The sequence below is a fragment of the Scyliorhinus torazame genome, chromosome 8 (genome assembly GCF_047496885.1).
Source record: "Scyliorhinus torazame isolate Kashiwa2021f chromosome 8, sScyTor2.1, whole genome shotgun sequence".
NCBI classification, from domain to species: Eukaryota; Metazoa; Chordata; class Chondrichthyes; order Carcharhiniformes; family Scyliorhinidae; genus Scyliorhinus; species Scyliorhinus torazame.
The window spans coordinates 73,141,353-73,156,768 of record NC_092714.1 but is presented as its reverse complement, the minus strand read 5'-3'; the positions used below and the strand labels follow the sequence as shown (position 1 = coordinate 73,156,768).

The 15,416-nt window shown below is 47.9% G+C and overlaps 1 protein-coding gene across 1 annotated transcript in view; it reads left to right on the top strand.

The window, feature by feature from the left end:
- f5 (coagulation factor V) overlaps positions 1-15,416 on the top strand; it is a 229,780-nt gene that overhangs the window by 173,719 nt on the left and 40,645 nt on the right. Inside the window, exon 20 of the mRNA XM_072513824.1 lies at positions 13,965-14,059. Coding sequence (XP_072369925.1) covers positions 13,965-14,059 — 95 coding nt within the window. The remainder of the gene's footprint in view (positions 1-13,964; positions 14,060-15,416) is intronic.

Genomic DNA, 15,416 nt, shown 5'->3' with positions numbered 1-15,416 from the left:
GATGGGTGGGGCAGGTGTTCCATTCGGGGCTAGATGCGAAAAACAGGGGGGTAGCTATATTAGTGGGGAAGCGGGTAATGTTCGAGGCAAAGACTATAGTGGCGGATAACGGGGGCAGATACGTGATGGTGAGTGGCAAACTACAGGGGGAGACGGTGGTTTTGGTAAACGTATATGCCCCGAACTGGGATGATGCCTATTTTATGAGGCGGATGCTAGGACCTAGAGATGGGAAAGCTGATAATGGGGGGAGATTTTAATACGGTGTTGGAACCAGGGCTGGATAGGTCAAAGTCCAGGACTGGAAGGAGGCCAGCAGCAGCCAAGGTACTTAAAGATTTTATGGAGCAGATGGGAGGTGTAGACCCGTGGAGATTTAGCAGAGCTAGGAGTAAGGAGTTCTCGTTTTTCTCCTATGTCCATAAAGTCTACTCGCGAATAGACTTTTTTGTGCTGGGTAGGGCATTGATCCCGAAGGTGAGGGGAACGGAGTATACGGCTATAGCCATTTCGGATCACGCTCCACACTGGGTGGACTTGGAGATAGGGGAGGAAACAGGAGGGCGCCCACCCTGGAGAATGGACATGGGACTAATGGCAGATGAGGGGGTATGTCTAAGGGTGAGGGGGTGCATTGAAAAGTACTTGGAACTCAATGATAATGGGGAGGTCCAGGTGGGAGTGGTCTGGGAGGCGCTGAAGGCGGTGGTTAGAGGGGAGCTGATATCAATAAGGGCACATAAAGGGAAGCAGGAGAGTAAGGAACGGGAGCGGTTGCTGCAAGAACTTTTGAGGGTGGACAGACAATATGCGGAAGCACCGGAGGAGGGACTGTACAGGGAAAGGCAAAGGCTACATGTAGAATTTGACTTGTTGACTACAGGCACTGCAGAGGCACAATGGAGGAAGGCACAGGGTGTACAGTACGAATATGGGGAGAAGGCGAGCAGGTGGCTGGCACACCAATTGAGGAAAAGGGGAGCAGCGAGGGAAATAGGGGGAGTGAGGGATGAGGAAGGAGAGATGGAGCGGGGAGCGGAGAGAGTGAATGGAGTGTTCAAGACATTTTATAAAAAATTATATGAAGCTCAACCCCCGGATGGGAGGGAGAGAATGATGGGCTTCTTGGATCGGCTGGAATTTCCCAAGGTGGAAGAGCAGGAAAGGGTGGGACTGGGAGTACAGATCGAGGTAGAAGAAGTGGTGAAAGGAATTAGGAGCATGCAGGCGGGAAAGGCCCCGGGACCGGATGGATTCCCAGTCGAATTCTATAGAGAATATGTGGACTTGCTCGCCCCGGTACTGACGAGGACCTTTAATGAGGCAAAGGAAAGGGGACAACTGCCCCCGACTATGTCTGAAGCAACGATATCGCTTCTCTTAAAGAAGGAAAAGGACCCGCTACAATGCGGGTCCTATAGACCTATTTCCCTCCTAAATGTAGATGCCAAGGTCCTGGCCAAGGTAATGGCAATGAGAATAGAGGAATGTGTCCCGGGGGTGGTCCACGAGGACCAAACTGGGTTTGTGAAGGGGAGACAGCTGAACACGAATATACGGAGGCTGTTAGGGGTAATGATGATGGCCCCACCAGAGGGAGAAACGGAGATAGTAGTGGCAATGGATGCCGAGAAAGCATTTGATAGAGTGGAGTGGGATTATTTGTGGGAGGTGTTGAGGAGATTTGGTTTTGGAGAGGGGTATGTTAGATGGGTGCAGCTGTTGTATAGGGCCCCAGTGGCGAGCGTGGTCACGAATGGACGGGGATCTGCATATTTTCGGCTCCATAGAGGGACAAGGCAGGGATGCCCTCTGTCCCCATTATTGTTTGCACTGGCGATTGAGCCCCTGGCGATAGCGTGGAGGGGAGTACTTAGGGGAGGAGAAGAACACCGGGTATCTTTGTATGCGGACGATTTGCTACTATACGTGGCGGACCCGGCGGAGGCAATGCCAGAAATAATGCAGATACTTGGGGAGTTTGGGGATTTTTCAGGGTATAAATTGAACATGGGGAAAAGTGAGTTGTTTGTGGTGCATCCAGGGGAGCAGAGTAGAGAAATAGAGGACCTACCGTTGAGGAAGGTAACAAGGGACTTTCGTTACCTGGGGATCCAGATAGCTAAGAATTGGGGCACATTGCATAGGTTAAATTTAACGCGGTTGGTGGAACAGATGGAGGAGGATTTCAAGAGATGGGATATGGTATCCCTGTCACTGGCAGGGAGGGTGCAGGCGGTTAAGATGGTGGTCTTCCCGAGATTCCTCTTTGTGTTTCAGTGCCTCCCGGTGGTGATCACGAAGGCTTTTTTTAAAAGGATTGAAAAGAGCATCATGGGTTTTGTGTGGGCCGGGAAGACCCCGAGAGTGAGGAAGGGATTCTTACAGCGTAGCAGGGATAGGGGGGGGCTGGCACTACCGAGCCTAAGTGAGTATTATTGGGCCGCTAATATTTCAATGGTGAGTAAGTGGATGGGAGAGGAGGAGGGAGCGGCGTGGAAGAGATTAGAGAGGGCGTCCTGTAGGGGGACTAGCCTACAGGCTATGGTGACAGCCACATTGCCGTTCTCACCGAGGAACTACACCACAAGCCCGGTGGTGGTGGCTACACTGAAGATTTGGGGACAGTGGAGACGGCATAGGGGAAAGACTGGAGCCTTGGGGGGGTCCCCGATAAGAAACAATCATAGGTTTGCCCCGGGGGGAATGGATGGGGGATATGGAATGTGGCAAAGAGCAGGAATAACGCAACTGAAAGATCTGTTTGTGGATGGGAAGTTCGCGAGTCTGGGAGCGCTGACCGAGAAATATGGGTTGCCCCAAGGGAATGCATTCAGGTATATGCAACTGAGGGTTTTGCGAGGCAACAGGTGAGGGAATTCCCGCAGCTCCCGACACAAGAGGTGCAGGACAGAGTGATCTCAAAGACATGGGTGGGGGATGGTAAGGTGTCAGATATATATAGGGAAATGAGGGACGAAGGGGAGACTATGGTAGATGAACTAACAGGGAAATGGGAAGAAGAGCTGGGGGAGGAGATCGAGGAGGGGCTGTGGGCAGATGCCCTAAGCAGGGTAAACTCGTCGTCCTCGTGTGCCAGGCTAAGCCTGATTCAGTTTAAGGTATTACACAGGGCACATATGACTGGAGCACGGCTCAGTAAATTTTTTGGGGTGGAGGATAGGTGTGCGAGGTGCTCGAGAAGCCCAGCGAATCATACCCATATGTTTTGGTCATGCCCGGCACTACAGGGGTTTTGGATGGGGGTGACAAAGGTGCTTTCAAAAGTAGTAGGAGTCCGGGTCGAACCAAGCTGGGGGTTGGCTATATTTGGGGTTGCACAAGAGCCGGGAGTGCAGGAGGCGAGAGAGGCCGATGTTTTGGCCTTTGCGTCCCTAGTAGCCCGGCGCAGGATATTGCTAATGTGGAAAGAAGCCAAGCCCCCGGGGGTGGAGACCTGGATAAATGACATGGCGGGGTTTATAAAGCTAGAGCGGATTAAGTTCGTCCTAAGGGGGTCGGCTCAAGGGTTCACCAGGCGGTGGCAACCGTTCGTCGAATACCTCGCAGAAAGATAGACGGAATGGGAAAAAGAAGGCAGCAGCAGCAGCCCAGGATCGGGGGGGGGGGGGGGGGGGGGAGGAACCAGAAGGACTCTCAGGGTTGTTAATATATACTGTATAGTATGTATAGGTCGTTGCTACAGATAATTATATATTGGACTGTTAAATTATATTTTTGGAGAGTGTTACTTGTGACAAGGCAGTTGCCAATTAGGGCTAGTTTTCATTTTTGTTATTTATTATTTATTCATTTTTTGTTTATAAAATAGGTCATTGTTATTTGTGTTGTTATAATATTGTGTAAAGGATGCACAATGTACTGTGTTGGTTGACCAAAAATTTTCAATAAAATATTCAATAAAAAATAAAAAAATACTGCAGAATATTTAAATATCAGAAAGAAATTCATGCTCATAATTCTACCATTACTATGCTGATTAACAGAAACAATTGGGTAACAAAAATAAGTATCTCTGTCTTTATCTCTTATTGTGGAAAGCAACTAGTATATAAAATGGAGGCTGCACTTTTCACTAAGTTTAAATTGATACACCAGAGGTATTCCAACCAGATCAAGCAAGATAGATCTGCACAAATTAAGTGACAAATAATTTACTTTATATTGGGAGTTACGTAATCAAAATGCGAATGGATTTAACATGTATTAAGAAGAACAGAGAACATAGAACATTACAGCGCAGTACAGGCCCTTCGGCCCTCGATGTTGCGCTGACCTGTGAAACCACGCTAAAGCCCATCTGCACTATTCCCTTATCGTCCATATGTCTATCCAATGACCATTTGAATGCCCTTAGTGTTGGCGAGTGCACTACTGTTGCAGGCAGGGCATTCCATGCCCTTACTACTCTCTGAGTAAAGAACCTATCTCTGACATCTGTCTTATATCTATCTCCCCTCAATTTAAAGCTATGTCCCCTCGTGCTAGACATCACCATCTGAGGAAGGCGGCTCTCACTGTTCACCCTATCCAATCCTCTGATCATCTTGTATGCCTCAATTAAGTCACCTCTTAACCTTCTTCTCTCTACGAAAACAGCCTCAAGTCCCTCAACCTTTCCTCATAAGATCTTCCCTCCATACCAGGCAACATTCTGGTAAATCTCCTCTGCACCCTTTCCAATGCTTCCACATCCTTCCTATAATGCGGCGACCAGAATTGCACGCAATACTCCAAATGCGGCCGCACCATTGTTTTGTACAGCTGCAACATGACCTCATGGCTCCGAAACTCAATCCCTCTACCAATAAAAACTAACACACTGTATGCCTTCTTAACAACCCTCTCAACCTGGGTGGCAACTTTCAGGGATCTATGTACATGGACACCGAGATCTCTCTGCTCATCCAAACTACCAAGAATCTTACCATTAGCCCAGTACTCTGTCTTCCTGTTATTCCTTCCAAAATGAATCACCTCACACTTTTCTGCATTAAACTCCATTTGCCACCTCTCAGCCCAGCGTTGCAGCTTATCTATGTCCCTCTGTAACTTGTAACATCCGTCCGCACTGTCCACAACTCCACCGACTTTAGTGTCATCTGCAAACTTACTCACCCATCCTTCTACGCCCTTCTCCAGGTCATTTATAAAAATGACAAACAGCAATGGCCCCAAAACAGATCCTTGTGGTACACCACTAGTAACTGGACTCCAGTCTGAACATTTCCCATCAACCACCACCCTTTGTCTTCTTCCAGCTAGCCAATTTCTGATCCAAACTGCTAAATCACCCTGAATCCCATGCCTCCGTATTTTCTGCAGTAGCCTACCATGAGGAACCTTATCAAACGCTTTACTGAAATCCATATACACCAGATCAACTGCTTTACCCTCAGCCACCTGTTTGGTCACCTTCTCAAAGAACTCAATAAGGTTTGTGAGGCACGACCTACCCTTCACAAAACCGTGTTGACTATCTCTAATCAAATTATTCCTTTCCAGATGATTATACATCCTATCTCTTATAAACCTTTCCAAGATTTTGCCCACAACAGAAGTAAGGCTCACTGGTCTATAATTACCGGAGTTGTCTCTACTCCCCTTCTTGAACAAGGGGACAACATTTGCTATCCTCCAGTCTTCTGGCACTATTCTTGTAGACAAAGATGACTTAAAGATCAAAGCCAAAGGCTCAGCAATCTCCTCCCTAGCTTCCCAGAGAATCCGAGGATAAATCCCATCCGGCCTAGGGGACTTATATATTTTCGCACTTTCCAGAATTGCTAACACCTCCTCCTTATGAACCTCAAGCCCTTCTAGTCTAGCAGCCTGAATCTCAGTATTCTCCTCGGCAACATTGTCTTTTTCCTGTGTGAATACTGTTGAAAAATATTCATTTAGCACCTCTCCTATCTCCTCGGACTCCAAGCACAACTTCCCACTACTGTCCTTGACTGGCCCTACTCTTACCCTAGTCATTCGTTTATTCCTGACATATCTATAGAAAGGTTTAGGGTTATCCTTGATCCTACCTGCCAAAGACTTCTCATGTCCCCTCCTGGCTCTTCTTAGCTCTCTCTTTAGGTCCTTCCTAGCTAACTTGTAACTCTCGAGCGCCCTAACTGAACCTTCAAGTCTCATCTTTGCATAAGCTTCCTTCTTCCTCTTGACAAGTGTTTCGTCTGCTTTAGTAAACCACGGTTCCCTTGCTTGACCACTCCCTCCCTGCCTGACAGGTACATACTTATCAAGGACACGCAGTAGCTGTTCCTTGAACAAGCTCCACATTTCCATTGTGCCCATCCCCTGCAGTTTTCCTCTCCATCCGATGCATCCTAAGTCTTGCCTCATCGCATCATAATTGCCTTTCCCCCAGATATAACACTTGCCCTGCGGTATATACCTATCCCTTTCCATCACTAAAGTAAACGTAATCGAATTGTGGTCATTATCACCAAAGTGCTCACCTACCTCCAAATCTTAACACCTGTCCTGGTTCATTACCCAGTACCATATACAATATGGCCTCGCCTCTCATTGGCCTATCTACATACTGTGTCAGGAAACCCTCCTGCACACATTGGACAAAAACGGACCCATCTGAAGTACTCGAACTATAGCGTTTCCAGTCAATATTTTGAAAGTTAAAGTCCCCCATAACAACTACCCTGTTACTTTCGCTCCTATCCAGAATCATCATTGCAATCCTTTCCTCTACATCTCTGGAACTTTTTGGAGGCCTATAGATAACCGCTAACAGGGTGACCTCTCCTTTCCTGTTTCTACCTCAGCCCATACTACCTCAGTAGACGAGTCCTCATCAAATGTCCTTTCTGCCACCGTAATACTGTCCTTGACTAACAATGCCACCCCTCCCCCTCTTTTACCACCTTCCCTGCGCTTACTGAAATATCTAAACCCCGGCACAACCCAAAGATGTGCAACAACCATTCCTGTCACTGCTCTATCCATGTCTCCGAAATGGCCACAACATTGAAGTCCCAGGTACCAAACCATGCCGCAAGTTCATCCACCTTATTCCGGATGCTCCTGGCATTGAAGAAGACACACTTTAAACCACCTTCCTGCCTGCCGGTACACTCCTGCAACTTTAAAACCTTACTCATGACCTCACTACTCTCAACCTCCTGTATACTGGAGCTACAATTCAGGTTCCCAAGCCCCTGCTGAACTAGTTTAAACCCTCCCGAAGAGCATTAGCAAATGCAAAAGAAAATGCAATTTGTGTGAAAACAGCCTGGTGGAAAATTCCAGAAGGAAATATAACATGTGCACGGTATATCTCATCAAAGGGTAGACATTCTTACAACTTAAACTCCTTTTGTGTCTAATTTTACTTGGTTCTCCACCAGGGACTGGCCCGTTAAGTTTTCACTGGGAGAAAATGGAATAAACAAACAAGGCCCAGTTTGTGTGTAGTCTAGCTGTTGCTGCTGTTGTACATCACAGAATCACAGAACTGTTACGGCACAGAAGGAGGCCATTTGGCCCATCGTGTCTGCATCGCTTCTCCAAATGAGCATCATGACGTAATACAGTCCTCCTGCCTTTTCCCCGTACCTTGCACATTGTTTCTATTCAAATAATCATCGAATATCCTCTTGAAAGCCTTGATTAAACTTGCCTCCATCGCACTTCCTGGGAGTGCATTCCAGACTCAAACCTCTCACTGTGTGAAAAAGTTTTTTCTCACATCACATTTGCTTCTTTTGCAAATCATTTTAAATCTGTGCCCTGTCATTCTCCCTATCTACCCCGCCCAGCTCCCTCACGATTTTGAACACTTCGAAGTCTCTTGTAGTATCTCCCTTTTCCTGGGTTTAGGAACCACTATATTCATATGATAAATATATTATGGGAGTTTAACCTGTAAAATGTGACTCAACTGTGTGATGTTTCTTATCATAAATTTTACGGAAAGGAGGAGCATGTGCCTCTAGAACAAAGAACAAAGAAATGTACAGCACAGGAACAGGCCCTTCGGCCCTCCAAGCCCGTGCCGACCATGCTGCCCGACTAAACTACAATCTTCTACACTTCCTGGGTCCGTATCCTTCTATTCCCATCATATTCATATATTTGTCAAGATGCCCTTAAATGTCCCTATCGTCCCTGCTTCCACTACCTCCTCCGGTAGCGAGTTCCAGGCACCCACTACCCTCTGCGTAAAAAACTTGCCTCGTACATCTACTCTAAACCTTGCCCCTCTCACCTTAAACCTATGCCCCCTAGTAATTGACCCCTCTACCCTGGGGAAAAGCCCCTGACTATCCACTCTGTCTATGCCCCTCATAATTTTGTGGACCTCTATCAGGTCTCCCCTCAACCTCCTTCGTTCCAGTGAGAACAAACCGAGTTTATTCAATCGCTCCTCATAGCTAATGCCCTCCATACCAGGCAACATTCTGGTAAATCTCTTCTGCACCCTCTCTAAAGCCTCCACATCCTTCTGGTAGTGTGGCGACCAGAATTGAACACTATACTCCAAGTGTGGCCAAACTAAGGTTCTATACAGCTGCAACATGACTTGCCAATTCTTATACTCAATGCCCCGGCCAATGAAGGCAAGCATGCCGTATGCCTTCTTGACTACCTTCTCCACCTGTGTTGCCCCTTTCAATGACCTGTGGACCTGTACTCCTAGATCTCCTTGACTTTCAATACTCTTGAGGGTTCTACCATTCACTGTATATTCCCTACCTGCATTAGACCTTCCAAAATGCATTACCTCACATTTGTCCGGATTAAACTCCATCTGCCATCTCTCCGCCCAAGTCTCCAGACAATCTAAATCCTGCTGTATCCTCTGACAGTCCTCATCGCTATCCGCAATTCCACCAACCTTTGTGTCGTCTGCAAACTTACTAATCAGACCAGTTACTTTTTCCTCCAAATCATTTATATATACTACAAAGAGCAAAGGTCCCAGCACCGATCCCTGTGGAACACCACTGGTCACAGCCCTCCAATTAGAAAAGCATCCCTCCATTGCTACTCTCTGCCTTCTATGGCCTAGCCAGTTCTGTATCCACCTTGCCAGCTCACCCCTGATCCCGTGTAACTTCACCTTTTGTACTAGTCTACCATGAGGGACCTTGTCAAAGGCCTTACTGAAGTCCATATAGACAACATCTACTGCCCTACCTGCATCAATCATCTTAGTGACCTCCTCGAAAAACTCTATCAAGTTAGTGAGACACGACCTCCCCTTCACAAAACCGTGCTGCCTCTCACTAATACGTCCATTTGCTTCCAAATGGGAGTAGATCCTGTCTCGAAGAATTCTCTCCAGTAATTTCCCTACCACTGAAGTAAGGCTCACCGGCCTGTAGTTCCCGGGATTATCCTTGCTACCCTTCTTAAACAGAGGAACAACATTGGCTATTCTCCAGTCCTCCGGGACATCCCCTGAAGACAGCGAGGATCCAAAGATTTCTGTCAAGGCCTCAGCAATTTCCTCTCCAGCCTCCTTCAGTATTCTGGGGTAGATCCCATCAGGCCCTGGGGACTTATCTACCTTAATATTTTTTAAGACACCCAACACCTCGTCTTTTTGGATCACAATGTGACCCAGGCTATCTACACCCCCTTCTCCAGACTCAACATCTACCAATTCCTTCTCTTTGGTGAATACTGATGCAAAAGTATTCATTTAGTACCTCGCCCATTTCCTCTGGCTCCACACATAGATTCCCTTGCTTATCCTTCAGTGGGCCAACCCTTTCCCTGGCTACCCTCTTGCTTTTTATGTACGTGTAAAAAGCCTTGGGATTTTCCTTAACCCTATTTGCCAATGACCTTTCTTGACCCCTTCTACCCCTCCTGACTCCTTGCTTACGTTCCTTCCTACTTTCCTTATATTCCACGCAGGCTTCGTCTGTTCCCAGCCTTTTAGCCCTGACAAATGCCTCCTTTTTCTTTTTGACTTGGCCTACAATATCACTCGTCATCCAAGGTTCCCGAAAATTGCCGTATTTATCTTTCTTCCTCACAGGAACATGCCGGTCCTGTATTCCCTTCAACTGCCACTTGAAAGCCTCCCACATGTCAGATGTTGATTTGCCCTCAAACATCCGCCCCCAATCTATGTTCTTCAGTTCCCGCCTAATATTGTTATAATTAGTCTTCCCCCAATTTAGCACATTCATCCTCGGACCACTCTTATCCTTGGCCACCAGTACTTTAAAACTTACTGAATTGTGGTCACTGTTACCAAAATGCTCCCCTACTGAAACATCTACCACCTGGCCGGGCTCATTCCCCAATACCAGGTCCAGTACCGCCCCTTCCCTAGTTGGACTGTCTACATATTGTTTTAAGAAGCCCTCCTGGATGCTCCTTCCAAACTCCGCCCCGTCTAAGCCCCTGGCACTAAGGGAGTCCCAGTCAATATTGGGGAAGTTGAAGTCTCCCATCACCACAACCCTGTTGTTTTTACTCTTTTCCAAAATCTGTCTACCTATCTGCTCCTCTATCTCCCGCTGGCTGTTGGGAGGCCTGTAGTATACCCCCAACATTGTGACTGCACCCTTCTTATTCCTGATCTCTACCCATATAGCCTCACTGCCCTCTGAGGTGTCCTCTCGCAGTACAGCTGTGATATTCTCCCGAACAAGTAGCGCAACTCCGCCTCCCCTTTTACATCCCCCTCTATCCCGCCTGAAACATCTAAATCCTGGAACGTTTAGCTGCCAATCCTGCCCTTCCCTCAACCAGGTCTCTGTAATGGCAACAACATCATAGTTCCAAGTACTAATCCAAGCTCTAAGTTCATCTGCCTTACCCGTAATGCTCCTTGCACTAAAACATATGCACTTCAGGCCACCAGACCCGCTGTGTTCAGCAACTTCTCCCCGTCTGCTCTGCCTCAGAGCCACACTGTCCCTATTCCCTAGTTCTCCCTCAATGCTCTCACCTTCTGACCTATTGCTCCCGTGCCCACCCCCCTGCCATACTAGTTTAAACCCTCCCGTGTGACACTAGCAAACCTCGCGGCCTGGATATTTATGCCTCTCCGGTTTAGATGCAACCCGTCCTTCTTATACAGGTCACACCTGCCCCGGAAGAGCTCCCAGTGGTCCAGATAATGGAAACCCTCCCTCCTACACCAGCTGTTTAGCCACGTGTTTATCTGTTCTATCTTCCTATTTCTAGCCTCACTGGCACGTGGCACAGGGAGTAATCCCGAGATTACAACCCTCGAGGTCCTGTCTTTTAACTTTCTGCCTAGCTCCCTGAACTCCTGCTGCAGGACCTCATGCCCCTTCCTGCCTATGTCGTTAGTACCAATATGTACAACGACCTCTGCCTGTTTGCCCTCCCCCTTCAGGATTCCCTCTACCCGTTCGAAGACATCCTGGACCCTGGCACCAGGGAGGCAACATACCATCCTGGAGTCTCTTTCACGTCCACAGAAGCGCCTATCTGTGCCCCTGACTATAGAGTCCCCTATTACTATTACTCTTCTGCGCTTTGACCCTCCCTTCTGAACATCAGAGCCAGCCGTGGTGCCACTGCTCTGGCTGCTGCTGTTTCCCCCTGATAGGCTATCCCCCCTGACAGTATCCAAAGGGGTATATCTGTTCGAGAGGGGGACAACCACAGGGGATTCCTGCACTGACTGCCTGCCCTTTCTGGTGGTCACCCATTTCTCTGCCTGCACCTTGGGTGTGACCACATTTACATAACTGCGATCGATGACGCTTTCGGCCACCTGAATGCTCCTAAGTGCATCCAATTGCTGCTCCAACCGAACCATGCGGTCTGTGAGGAGCTCCCGTTGGGTGCACTTTCTGCAGATGAAGCCATCCGGGACGCTGGAAGCCTCCCGGACCTGCCACATCTCACAGTCAGAGCACAGCACCCCTCTAACTGACATTGCGTCAATTAATTAAAATTAAAATTAAAATTTGTCTTTTTTTAAAAAAAATTTTAATAAAGATTTCAAAGTTACTGTCAACTATCTGTTTCCTAGCACTAGATTTCTAATAGAAATGCGATAGCTAACTATAATACTCTCCGATCTCTGGCTTAGATATCCCTCTAAATTATAATTAAGTTATTATGTTTAATTAGTTACCAAATACTCAAATTTTTTTAAAATTTAGGGTAGAATCCCAACCAGCCACTCTGGCCACAGTTTTTCTGTGATGTCACTTCAGTTTCCCCCTGACACACAATTTGAAAAAAGGTATAAAAGTAAAAATAAGTCAAAGTCACTTACTTACCTTCTTACCTTCTGAGTGTCTTAGATGTTCTCAGGTTCTCTCGCTGACAGAGACTGCTCCTCCACCTCCGAACCTTGACCTGCACAATGCTAATAATATAATAATAATATAATATGGCACTTACCTTACACCAATGGGTCTTATTATTAGGTTAGAGGAGGAGGGCGGGTGGGAGACACTACACGTGTAGTGTCTCGGGTTTCCTCTCCACCAGAATTTATTGGTTGGGGGGGGGGACTTCCCAGAGGCCCGCGGGTCGAACTTCCGGTTCCCGCCTTATATAAAAACAAATAAAACAGAAAAGAAGAACAGACACGGGACCAGGTAAGGCTTGTTAAAGTAAGTACTCACCTCCCAGAGGGCCCCTGCGCACCGCTGCCGCCGAAATCCAAAGGGCTGCTCCTGTAAAGGCAAGGCTTTTTAAATTAAGTACTCACTTCCCAGAAGGCCCCTGCGCACCGCTGCCGCCGAAATCCAAAGGGCTGCTCCTGTAAAGGTAAGTGGTTTTAAAGTCGCTACTCACCTCCCAGAGGGCCCCTGCGCACCGCTGCCGCCGAAATCCAAAGGGCTGCTCCTGTAAAGGCAAGGCTTTTTAAAGTAAGTACTCACCTCCCAGAAGGCCCCTGCGCACCGCTGCCGCCGAAATCCAAAGGGCTGCTCCTGTAAAGGTAAGTGGTTTTAAAGTCGCTACTCACCTCCCAGAGGGCCCCTGCGCACCGCTGCCGCCGAAATCCAAAGGGCTGCTCCTGTAAAGGCAAGGCTTTTTAAAGTAAGTACTCACCTCCCAGAAGGCCCCTGCGCACCGCTGCCGCCGAAATCCAAAGGGCTGCTCCTGTAAAGGTAAGTGGTTTTAAAGTCGCTACTCACCTCCCAGAGGGCCCCTGCGCACCGCTGCCGCCGAAATCCAAAGGGCTGCTCCTGTAAAGGCAAGGCTTTTTAAAGTAAGTACTCACCTCCCAGAAGGCCCCTGCGCACCGCTGCCGCCGAAATCCAAAGGGCTGCTCCTGTAAAGGTAAGTGGTTTTAAAGTCGCTACTCACCTCCCAGAGGGCCCCTGCGCACCGCTGCCGCCGAAATCCAAAGGGCTGCTCCTGTAAAGGCAAGGCTTTTTAAAGTAAGTACTCACCTCCCAGAAGGCCCCTGCGCACCGCTGCCGCCGAAATCCAAAGGGCTGCTCCTGTAAAGGTAAGTGGTTTTAAAGTCGCTACTCACCTCCCAGAGGGCCCCTGCGCACCGCTGCCGCCGAAATCCAAAGGGCTAATGGAGCTGATTGCCCATCCATTGATTTAAATGAATGGAAAGTTTGGTAGACTTCCTTCCTTCCTTGATTCTGATCAAGAATACACATCCGAGGGTGGTACAGTGGCGCAGTGGTTAGCACTGCTGCCTCACAGCGCCGAGGACCAGGTCCGAACCTGGCCCTGGGTCACTGTCCGTGTGGAGTTTGGACATTCTCCCGGTGTCAGCGTGGGTCTCACCCTCACAACCCAAAGATGTGTAGGGTAGGTGAATTGGCCACGCTAAATTGCCCCTTAATTGGGAAAATTTAAACAGAAAAATGCACACCCGAAATATCAAAGCACCTTCTCACTTTCCAGATGTTGACTGATCATCTGGAATTTTGTTATCTTCATTTCAAAAGTATTGCAAGTTTTATTTTTTATTTTGCTATCCAATTTTCCTTTTTTATTAGATAACTGGGAGCCAATGTTAGCACGATTACACAACAGAGTTAGGGTCAATGCCTGGAGTGCGGTAAAGAACAGACAAGATGCCCTTTGGATTCAAGTATGTCTGAATTGCTACAAATAACAATGTAATCTTTTCTGATAGAATTGACTCCTGAGTATTCATTCCAGAAGCTACCTTCAAACTTGCAAACATAATCACACTTTTAGACATGAATGGATATTACATTTAAAAAGTTTTTTTTTTAACTAAGGGAAGGGAATTTGGTTTCAGAAGCTGGCTTCCTCAAAAGCAATGTACAATCTAACATTTCATTGGTCAACTTACCCATTTCATAGAATCATAGAACGCCACAGTACAGAAGGCGGCCCTTCCACTCATCGAGTCTGCTACAACCCTCCAAAAGAGCACCCGACCTGTACATACCTGGACACGAAGGGGCAATTTAGCTTGGCCAATCCACCTAAACTGCATATCTCTGGACTTTTGATGGTTATGATTGTCCCAAGTGTGGTGGCAGGTACCTGTCCCGCCGAGCAGAATGGTGGGTTCCGGCACCAGATTCTGCACTTGGAACCTCATTAATTATGCACTGGTGAGTTCCCCACTGACTCTTTTGGCAGGCTGGCAACTGATTCATCTGCAAAGTTTGAATGTCCCACCGCCATATTTAAATACCAGTTCAACACACTCATATCACTCTCTCCAACTCACCTGTCTTCACCAGAGAGTGTAGAATGTCAGCAATCCAGAGGGAACTTCAAGAAGTCAGTTCCTTGATTCAACCACCCTCCGCTGAGCCCATCACCTGTGAAGCGCCCATGCCCCACTTGGAACTCTACCCAATGCCTCTGGAGTTTTTGTGCATCACCTTCCAGTAAACGATATGGTATCCCTTTGACTCCCTTGTCTGTGAGCTTTTTATGCAGCCATGCCGGTGTGGAGCTTCCCTCCTTTCTGCCTTCCCTCTGCCTTTAGTGTTCCTCTCCTTCATCTACCTTCATGCTCCTCGGCTTGCCATCATGAACCTGCACCTTGTCCTCCTCCTCTACATTGCCACTCTTGTCTTCATCAGACCACCAGAACCAACCCCCGCCCCCAACCTCCTTGCACCCCATCCAAGTCAAGCTTCGGACCTTTGTTGTGGTGGCTGGATGTATCCCGCAGCATAGTACGGTCCAGACATATACTGCCATGTGCCTCCAGGAGCTATGAGACCCTGTACTCCCAATGCCAGATGCTGTATTGATCTGACTCGGTGCCACTGGAGGGTCCATGGGTCCAGCAGACAGTGCTGCCCATGAAGACCAGCTCAGCATGGGGATGGGGGTGCAGGAACTGGTGCGCCCTGGTAGAGTGGCGAACAACACATCAGGAGTAACACAGCACTATGGCAGTGTTGCAGTCACCTCAAAGTCTTTGATGAACTGAGGGCCACCTTGTGCACGCCACTCTT